Consider the following 10,862-nt stretch of genomic DNA (forward strand, 5'->3'; position numbering starts at 1 on the left):
TTCTAACCAGGTTCGTTGGTAAATGACATTAATCTCTGTTGGCAAGAATTAAATTACAGGTGCTAATTTCAATTCTTTCCTTAATCCGCTTTTTTTTTCTCTTGTCATGTGAATACTGTAATAATTTTGCATGTTGTTGTTAAAACCAAGCAGTTTTCTATTCTGTAATGTACATTTTCCTTAGTGGAAACTTTAAAATAATGTAGAAATAACATACAATTGCAAATAAAATCAATATGTCATGTCCATGACAGTGTTGTTATTGTTAACAAAAAACTGTAATTAATAAATAAATAATAAATATATCGTTTTCCTTAATTGAAATACAGCTGAAGTATGACTATTTGATGAAAAACCTACATTGCCAACTAACTGAAAACAAGGTGACGTACAAAAATTACTAAAACTCAAATAACACTGGTCCATAAATGTATTTATTTTATAAGTATTATGTAGTATATAAGTGGGATAATGTAGTCAGCTGGTAATTATCAAAAAAGAAACACCTCCAAAGTTGAGTTTTTAATTTAATTAGCAAATGCATTTATTTATATGACTCCTGTAGATCAGGTTTTCTCTTTATAAGAAAAAGCCAATATCAATAACTTTGACCTTTCCACTCCATTTAGTTTATTGATTGCACTTCAGCAGGTCTAGAAAAGACCTTATTCTGTTTTCTGCAGTAGTATTCAAGTTACTATAAAGATGCTGTAGTTCATTTAATTTTAATATACATCCTTTAATGTAACTGAATTGAGCTTCCACCTTTGTCATTATAAAATGTTTGTTTCAAACACATTTTTTGGGTACAGTAGGTAGTTAACGGATTATGACCTTGTTTGAAATGTATCATAACAGTTCTGTATGTCTACATGCTTATAACATCAGAGAGAAGTACACATTACCTAAATTGTCCCATCTGTAAAGACCAAATACAATCAATAAAAACACCATAATCACAGAAGACTTGAGCATTTCATTTAATTCATCGACATTAATTATTTATGTGAGGCCACATTCTATGTCCAGAGAGACAGATTGAGCATAAGTACCGAATCTCACTGAAATTAAAACAGTTATTTTACAGACAAGTGCTTTTGGACTATACCCTAAAAAACATGGAGTATTAGGTTTTTATTTTGACACCTGGGCTGTACTGGAATGCGCCTGATGTCTCTGCCTGTACAGTTTGTACACAAACATTAGAAAACAATTTCACCTAAAGAGTTCATTAATATACAAAAACAACTCAAAAACTAAATTGTTTAATTCAGTAAAAGGCTATCGCTTGGCCAAAGTCTACCAAGTCATGCACATGGCATCTTACGGGAAAAGTGATATTTCATATTGTAATGTATTATGTCCGTTTTAAGGAACAAAAAGGCCCTTCATATTCTGTGCTCTTGCTTTAAGTGCACAATCGTGATTGCTTGTTTTTCACATAAATCCTCTAAGAAGTAGTAATGGCACAGCTAAAGTCACTTGTGAAATGTCTTGCTTGGATCCTTGGCGTGATCGAGCAGCAGCTGACAAGGTGTAAACTGGTTCCCAAAGACCTCCTCAAACTTTCTCATCTTCTCCACAAGTTTGTCTGCACCAAAGCTGTCCACAAACCTGAAGGGTCCTGCAATTAGATCATTAACAAAATGATGGGACTCAATGCATATTATCCTCAAACTAAAAGGAAATTAGAATAAAAAAAAATGTAAAGAAAAAAATCTAAATGTAAATCCAGACTTAGATTCTCACCTCCAAGGCAGGGTGGAAAGCCGAGTCCGAACACGGCCCCAATGTCACCCTCCACTGGATTGGCAAGGATTCCTTCTTGCAAACACAGAACAGCCTCATTCACAAAACGGGACACCAACCTGTACTGAATATCCGAGTCTGAAGAACTGGGTGGAGAGAGAGAAGCAATGATGATTTATTTATTTTTTGATGAAAAATTATGAATTATCCTACTACAAATCAATAACACTGCATTTGTCCTGAAAAATAAAAAAAATCGTTTTATGAATTGAACCTAAAGAGTCTGAACAACTTACATTGCAGCGTTTGGCGTCAGCTTGTATGATTCCAAAATCTCCAGAGCTTCTGTGTTCACATCTCTGCGTTTAAGTCCTGGCTGGTAGATGTAGCAGCCCTTGCCTGATTTCCGGCCTAATAGTGAATTGAGAAGAAATAATTCATGACAATTATACTGAACATGTTGAAGGGTTAGTTCACCCAAAAATGAAAATTCTGTCATTAATTACGCACCCTCGTGTTGTTCCAAACCTGTAAGACCTCCGTTCATCTTCGGAACACAATTTAAGATATTTTTGATGAAATCTGAGGGCTCTCTGACCCTCCCATAGACAGCAAGGTAACTACCACGTTCAAGGTCCAGAAAAGTACCAAGATGATCGACAAAGTAGTCCATGTGACATCAGTGTTTCAACTGTAAAGTCACGAAGCAACGAGAATACTTTTTTACAGTCATCACGCCAGATCTGGGTCAGCGCCGGTGCCGCCACACGCTCGCGTCATTGTACTGTCGTGAACGCGCGTCCAAAGTGACGCAGTAGAGACAAAAATATGGAATCGAACAACATGAGGGTGAGTAATTAATGACAGAATTTTCATTTTTGGGTGAACTAACCCTTTAAGCCCACTAAAGAATAGACCTTAAAGGGGTATTTAACTCCTGACAAGATTGGGTGCGGTGCTACATGACTAGAGAAAACAGAGAAAAGGGCTGTGGCAAAAACACGGTAGGAAAACTTCAACGCCCATAATGCACTGGGTTTGAGCGACTATCCATGAGCAGGGATAGAAAAATGCAGAAATGCAATCTGTACTTTTCGCAAAAGCCCTAAAGCTGTCAAAAAAAAAAGAGTTTCGTTGACAAATCAACGAGGATATCTTGGTGCAGGTAACAGAGCAAAATTACACATTGTTCATTTACATATACTTCTGACATTGAACAAAACAAAGCTGGTTGAAAAAGACGCTATAATGAATTTTGTGCAGATGAAGGGACAGACTTACAGTCTTTACAACAGAATGCTCTGTATAAAGATACTAGATCAGATATGATTTTCAAAACTCAACTTTCAAGAGTTTTTGTCTACTGAAAGTCTTTTAGAAAGATATTTTGTCAGCTGAACAATCTGTGTGTTGTTCAGTACAAGCCATTGAACATGCTGTACTTCTATCCCTCACAGCCTCGTTTTCATTCCTGTCAAAATTAAATATGGCACTACACTGACACGTCCACAACATAAATTTCATCATCAGCATAGTATGGGCAAACTGTATGCACACAGCCAGTTTTTTCTAAATGTGTTTATTCTAAGGTGACATTTCCTAGTTCAGCGGTCAAAATACCATTGAAATATTAGTTATTATTATCTGTGAATTACAAATCTGGGACAATATTATCATTATAATCTTTATTAATTACTATTATACTATTATTATAATTAATAATTATTATTTAACCCTAAATGATTTAAATACAATTAACCAAAAATCACAGTATGAAAAATAGTAAATAGTAACCATTGCAAATAGCAACAGATCAAAGCAGTATTATATTATAAGAATTATGACTTTGACAAATTATGACAAAAAGGCATTACAAAAATAAAACAAATAAATATGAGAAGATATGATAGACTGTATTTAACAACTATTTTTTCTAATATTTTAACATTTTCTAATTGTATTTAATATTATTTTTACAAACTGTAAATATACTGTTTCCATTTTTTTGTTCTTTTATGGTTGTGCTTTTGGAAATTGATCTTTGGAGATTGAGCTTTGATTGAGTATTCACACACACTTACTTTGAAAGGCTATGCATTAATCTGTACACACACGCTAAAGCATTCACGTCAAAACTAATTTCGTTAACAAAAACTATGACGAAAAATGTTCGTCAACGAGGTTTTTTCCCCTGACGAAAACGAGACGATGACGAGACGATAATAAGGTCATTAAATGATAACTGAGACTAAATGAACATGCAATATCGTTGACGAAAAAAAGAGGAGACTAAAATGTAGTTAAAAGAACAAAAACTTTACCAACACCTTTTTATTTTTGTTGAAAAAAGTGGAGCCAAAACATTTCAGACTGCTGTACAAGACACTATTATGCGAGCGTTCATGTTTGCGGTTGCCAGATATCAAGACATCAAATCCCCCAATCAGAGCTTTTCTGTTAAACGGATACGTACTCTGCCCGGCTTTTTGCTTTATTCAATCTGGCAACCATTCACACGCGCTCTCTCTGCGCCGTGATCTGAAAACACCGACATACAGTACTGTACAAGTAAGCTGGAGTTCAGCAATCTCCATTTGAGGTATTCTGCTTAAGTGTCATTCATCCAGTGAGTGTTCTGTCCTGGATCTCGACTGTATTGTTTGCGATAGTGGTTGCGGATTGTAACGTTACTTACGCAACCTCTGTCCGGCAATGAGTCTTTTTGCCGTTGTTTTAAAAGAGAAACATTAATGCAATTTGGAATGATTGGAATTACTATTAGCAATTTCTCTGTTATAATATTTGAGAGTAGGTTTTTGTTACAGCAGTTTTCATAACGTAGACAGTGCGAGTGTATAAAGTCTTTGGTGTTTATTTAGCTTCTAATTGATATCCTGTTATAAATCTGTACACTAACGTTAGATGAGGTCAAGTAAACCATGCATACGAGTCAATATTCTATTGATTTGTGCTTATTGGTGAAAGAGCAACTTCTGATGAAATGTAAAAAAATTCCCAAATGACAACAATCATTGCAATTAAAATTGAGCAAAATAATATTTTTTTTTTCATCTTTTTAACCATTATACAGTAAGACGAAAATGTTTAAGTTTCCACTGACTAAAGCTAGACTAAAATTCTCAGACATTTAGTTGACTAAAACTAAAACAGGACAAGCTGACTAAATATGATAGAAACTAAAAGTTACATTTGACACAGGACTAAGACTAAATTAAAAATAGCTGACAAAATGAACACTAGTCAAAACTGAAGTATACTTTGGGCTTAGGCTAAAGAATATACCTTTAAATCCTTTCTCCACCATGGTCTTCAAAACCTCAATATTTCCCCCTCCAAATCTGGAGCCGAAGGCCTTGCTGAGGTCTTCAGCTACATGAGCTGCTACATCAATGCCCACTTCATCAGCCAGGGTTGCAGCACCCACAGGGAAGCCAAAGCCTGTGGTCAGGGCATCCAGCTTCTTGGGGTCGACACCTTCCTGTATGTAGAAAATACAATGATCTGCATATCAGGCCTGTTACTATTGAGAATGTCATCATAGCCTGTTTTTTTTTTATATATATATAACACTTTTACAAGTGTGAATGGGAATAAATGAATAATTCAGAAGGAAATTCACAAACCTGCAATACACGCACTGCCTCAGCCAACATGGGAGCTAAACATCTGGTGGTGTAGAAACCTGGTCCGTCCTAAAGACAAACATTACAATTTGTTATTCCAAAACATTTGAATGGATTACAGATCTGTAAAATGTACATTCTGGATTGAGGGAAGAATATGTGACGCCTCACCCCAACGACGATAATGACTTTGCCTTGCTTCAAGCCGACAGCCACCGCTGAGGCTGTTGTGTCCTTGGAGGTCTTATCAGTGGTGATGATCTCCAGTAGCTGCATCTTGTCGACTGGAGAAAAGTAGTGCATTCCAATGACCTGAAACAAAACAGTAACACGTTCAAAATCATCTCAAACTCTCCCTCATGGTGGTCAAGAGCTCAAGTTTCTAACCTTTTCAGGTCGCTTGCTGACAGCTGCAATGTCTTTGATTGGCAAAGCAGATGTGTTTGTAGCAAATATACAATGTGGAGGGATCGCCTACAATGGCAAAATATGGTATCATTAAACGTTTTGTATTTAAGAGAATTTGAAATCTTGATCTTGTTTGGTATTAACTTACTGCTTCAACTTCTTTTAGGACTTTGTGTTTGATACTCAGGTCCTCAAAAACAGCTTCAATGATCATGTCAGCTTTATTAAAGCCATTGTACTCAAGCTGTCCCGTTAGGTTGGACAGAAAACTGTCCCTTTCGAATGATGTTAGGCTCTTCTTCTTTGTCTTGTCATTTAGCCTGAAAATAAAATAAAATTAATAACATTAAATAAAATAAAAATCGTATTAAAAATAAAAATAAAAAAAGAAAATCATATAAATCAAATAAAACATAAAAATAGAATTAAAAAAAATAACAAAAATGGGGGGGAAAAAAGTTTAAAATGTTCCTCTCCCACCATCAAAGCAGCTTTAGCTTAGCTTAAAGGAATAGTTCACACAAAAATGAAAATTCAACCCATAAGACTTTGATTAATCTTCGAAACACAAATTAATATATTGAGAGATTTCTGTCCCTCTATTGAAAGTCCAGGTAACCAAAACAGATCATAAAGTTGTCATAAAACGAATCCATATGAATTACGCACACTAATCCAAGTCTTGTGAAAAGATAAAATCACTTTATATGAAGAACAGATTTAATTTAGGCTTTTATTCACATAAAAACACTTTTATTGTTTTTTTTTAACACACCGATATTATAATTAGTGTTTCAAAGATTAACCAACATCCTACGTGTTTGGAATTAGGGTGAGTAAATGATGACGATTTATATTTCGGTTTGAACTTCTCATTTAAAGGTTTGATCTAGTTCATTTTTAAATGAATTAGTTCAGTATACTTAAAGGGATACTCCACCCCAAAATGAAAATTTTGTCATTAATCACTTACCCCCATGTCGTTCCAAACCCGTAAAAGCTTCGTTCGTCTTCGGAACACAATTACGCGCTCTTCTGTCAGCCGCGCTGCAGGGATGTGCTGTTTTCGTTCAAATCAAAGTGTAAATACACGTAGAAACCGTATCCTTGTGTCGCGGCTGACACAGAAGAGCATACGCTGGTTGCGTTCAGTGAATATTCTCCAAAATGGCGCTACGGTGATGCAGAGAGACACAGAGGACACCCTTTATAGACTTGCTGCTCTCCACGACTGAGTCCCTCCAGTGTAGTGTCCTTAAGAATGGTGTGAACGCCTTTATCTACAGACACTTGAGCAATGCCAGCACCCATCAGCCCTGCTCCCAAGATAGCAAGTGTTCTACAAACAGAAAATCAAGAAAAATTCATAACTATTTTACAAGCAATAATCGTAAATCATTAAGTAGCTGCATTATAAATTCATTCATGCATTAACTGTCAATTTACCTTATAAATTTACATACGATAATATGAGTTAAATATTATCATATGTAAATACTATAAAAATACTATATCTTGTCCAGATAATATGAGTAAGAAATACATACTTTACTTCCTTTTCAGGGGTTCCGAATCGATTCTTCTTGCACGTGACCTGACCGTGATAAAGGCCAATAAGTGCTTTAGACTCAGGGATCATGGCTAACTTGCCAAAATGCTGAAATGGAGATTAAGAGGGCATATTACATTTTAATACTACACACATAACATTGTCTTTCATTTAAACCAAAGCCTGCATTAACCAAATATTATCATTAAATGAAAATGGACAGATTTGCTTTCAGTTGAAAAGTTCAAAATCCTCCTGCAAGAAATACACCAGATTAGAAATGCAGGTGAGGATTTGAGGAGAAAAAGAGAGATGTGTAATCAAGTGGAATAATTTACTTTACTTCCTTTTCAGGGGTTCCGAATCGATTCTTCTTGCACGTGACCTGACCGTGATAAAGGCCAATAAGTGCTTTAGACTCAGGGGTCATGGCTAACTTGCCAAAATGCTGAAATGGAGATTAAGAGGGCATATTAAATTTTAATACTACACACATAACATTGTCTTTCATTTAAACCAAAGCCTGCATTAACCAAATATTATCATTAAATGAAAATGGACAGATTTGCTTTCAGTTGAAAAGTTCAAAATCCTCCTGCAAGAAATACACCAGATTAGAAATGCAGGTGAGGATTTGAGGAGAAAAAGAGAGATGTGTAATCAAGTGGAATAATTAATGGGATATTGTTCATTAAATTGAGTGTCGCAACTTTACTGATAATAAAGATTAAACCCTTTTACAGCACCTGTGACTCAACCAGGTAACCTGCAGTCGGACCCTGTTCTAGACCAGCCTTCACACACTGAAAGAGAAAACAAGCAGAACATAAACTATTTCTACCATGGTTTATGACAACACATCACCATTGAGCACAGAATAACAAATATCATACTTCAATTATCTTCAGTGGTGCAGGGTACAGTCCGTTGGTCTGTTTCATGACTTTTTTCTGAACTGTATTGTAGATCTGCTGTCTCACAAATGGGTAACTCATGACATAGTCTTGAATTTCTGCAAGACAATAATTGGATATATGAATTTCAGTGATAAAGCAAAATGATGGTGTATAAAGATAACAGTCTTAATCTTGCAAAAGATTAACAATCTTAATCTCAACTACGCAAAAGCCTAATTAACTTGTAGTTTCAAAATGATTTTAGACACATAATTGACTAGTAATTCGACACTTACTCTGCATCATGCCCTTTTCTTTGGTAAGTGGGATTTGCTTTTTAGCAAGTCCTCTTGCAGCCTCCACAGCTACTTCCTCCAAGTATTCAATGGTCCTCTCCTCTGGACTCTTTAATCCAGGCCCTGATTTAAAAAAAATTAAATAAATAGTTTTATTCAGCAAGGATGTAATACAGTATATTGATCAAAATCTACTTCAAATAAATGCTGTTCTTTTGAACTTTCTATTCATCAAACAATCCTGAAAAAAATAAAAAGAATCGTGGTTCCCACAAACATATTGTCACAAAAACATTGGACATAATAATAAGAAATATTTCTTGAGCACCAAATCAGCATATTAGAATGATTTCTGAAGGATCATGTGACACTGAAGACTGAAAATTCAGCTTTTAAACTTTATTTAATTTTTTTACTGTTTTACATATATACACAATGGCAATACGCAGAAACTGTTTTACCAAGAGTATCCACCAGCTGGTGAACCAGTCCCATTTTCTTGGCTTTATCTGGACGGATGCTCCTTCCTGTTAGTATCATATCAAAGGCACTGGGAAGGCCAAGCTACATAAAATAAAGGTGTAAAAACAACCAGACTTGAGTTGTGAACAATCAGTCAAGAGAATCATTCCTAAACGTACTGGTGGCAATGTGGCATATTACAGACCATTTTGGGCAGCCTCTGTGTTCCTCCAGCTCCAGGCAGAAGGCCGAGCATGACCTCAGGGCAGCCCAGAACTGTCTTCTTACTCTTGGTGGCTATTCTGTACTGACAGGAAATGGCAAACTACAAGAACATAAAACACAATATCAAAACTGTATTTTCTGTGGAACTACAGGTGCATCTCAATAAATTAGAATGTCGTGGAAAAGTAAATCTCATTTTTGGTCTTAAATTTTGGTTATTTGCTTCTCAGTTATCTCATTTATTGTTTGTATAACTCATAATCATCAACAAATAATAAAACATATCAAGAAAAATTCAAACATTAGGTCAGAAATTTGACTCTAATCCTATGCTCACCCTGTGGGAGAAGAAAATTACTACAAATAAATACGAATCCAGTACCTCTAAGCCTCCACCAAGGCATGATCCATTAATGGCAGCGACAATAGGCTTAGGAGACTTCTCAATCTTCTCAAACATCCTCTGGCCCTCTTGAGAAAGGCCAGTGACCTCCTCTGCGGTCGTACAGGCCTGAATCATGCTAAATACATGGTACAGTAAAAAAAAAGAACAAATAAATGAATAAATTATAAACAAACAGGCAAGATATCAGCAAGCAAAATTTGATAATGATCACCACAATCAACATATTATGAATCCTGATACTTACTTAAGGTCTGCCCCTGCAATGAAGCTGCCGGGTTTGGATGAGATGAGAACAACGCTCTGGACAGCATTGTTTCCCCAAATCTCATCCATAACTTCTGTCATTTCCCTTTGCATTTGAGTAGACAGTGTGTTGACCTAGACACCACAAAAACACATTACAACACATTATAATATCATTTGAATGCATAAATGCATGGTTCTGAGGAGACAATTACCCGTGCATTGGGGTCATTCATACGGATCACAGCTACATCTCCCTTGATCTCATAGTTCACGTGTGTACGAGCTGAGGAAATATTGAAAAGACATGAAAATGAAAAACCAATTATTACATTAAATAATTGAGATTATAAAAAACACAAAATAAATGTTATACCTTATCTACATATTTGTGTTAGTGAGGGTGTGTGTGTATATATATACATACATATACACACACACACACACACACACACATTCATAATTTCTATTTATAAATATTATACCATATATACATATTTTTTTGTTGTGCATATTCATGTGTGTGTGTATATATATGGATCAAAGACGAAAATGCATCAAAACTATAAGAGTTTAATACAGCTTTCAATTTATTTTTAATTTTTCAATACATTAGAATGTGTCCTGTTTATTTTATCATTTCTGAGCAAAAAATAATGACTCATACATTTTTATCATGACTAAAAGAAAAAATGTCATTTAGTGTAACAATAATTTGTACACCAAAAAAAATCTTGTCACGCATATTTAGAACAAGAATCATTAGATGGCATTAAAATACTCACAGTGCAGCCCTAAAATACTAATTAACTGTCAATATAAATCTTTATCAATCTTTGCCACTATCCTTCAAACCACTAGGTACGTATTTGTCAGTAAGAAGTTTATATATAATATAATTACAGAATATAATTCTGTACGTTTGCTTATTTTAAAGGGGTCATATGATGCGATTTCAAGTTTTCCTTTCTCTTTGGAGTGTTA

General features: G+C 35.1%; 1 protein-coding gene across 1 annotated transcript; it reads right to left on the reverse strand.

Moving 5' to 3' along the window:
* Window positions 1–966: 966 nt before the first annotated feature.
* On the reverse strand, window positions 967–10,167 carry LOC107666258 (trifunctional enzyme subunit alpha, mitochondrial-like). The gene is made up of 18 exons (XM_016457481.1): window positions 10,094–10,167; window positions 9,880–10,013; window positions 9,612–9,750; window positions 9,210–9,329; window positions 9,004–9,106; window positions 8,543–8,665; window positions 8,244–8,362; window positions 8,097–8,153; window positions 7,349–7,458; window positions 7,006–7,140; window positions 5,950–6,121; window positions 5,781–5,867; window positions 5,565–5,705; window positions 5,394–5,462; window positions 5,053–5,248; window positions 2,046–2,160; window positions 1,750–1,895; window positions 967–1,624 (listed from the first exon to the last, which is right to left on the reverse strand). The coding sequence occupies exons 1-18, from the start codon at window positions 10,112–10,114 to the stop codon at window positions 1,479–1,481; spliced, it is 2,133 nt and encodes a 710-aa protein (XP_016312967.1). The 5' UTR covers window positions 10,115–10,167; the 3' UTR covers window positions 967–1,478.
* Window positions 10,168–10,862: the final 695 nt, after the last annotated feature.

The sequence above is a fragment of the Sinocyclocheilus anshuiensis genome, unplaced genomic scaffold, assembly GCF_001515605.1.
Source record: "Sinocyclocheilus anshuiensis isolate Anshui unplaced genomic scaffold, SAMN03320099.WGS_v1.1 scaffold936, whole genome shotgun sequence".
Taxonomy (NCBI): Eukaryota; Metazoa; Chordata; class Actinopteri; order Cypriniformes; family Cyprinidae; genus Sinocyclocheilus; species Sinocyclocheilus anshuiensis.

Excerpts from the sequence above, each read along its gene's own strand:
- LOC107666258 (XM_016457481.1), bottom strand. The coding sequence starts at position 10,114 with ATGAATGACCCCAATGCACGG. Across the intron at positions 10,014-10,093 it reads TGAATGACCCCAATGCACGG|GTCAACACACTGTCTACTCA; the intron begins GTAATTGTCTCC and ends TGTGGTGTCTAG. Across the intron at positions 5,463-5,564 it reads AAGTCATTATCGTCGTTGGG|GACGGACCAGGTTTCTACAC; the intron begins GTGAGGCGTCAC and ends GTTTGTCTTTAG.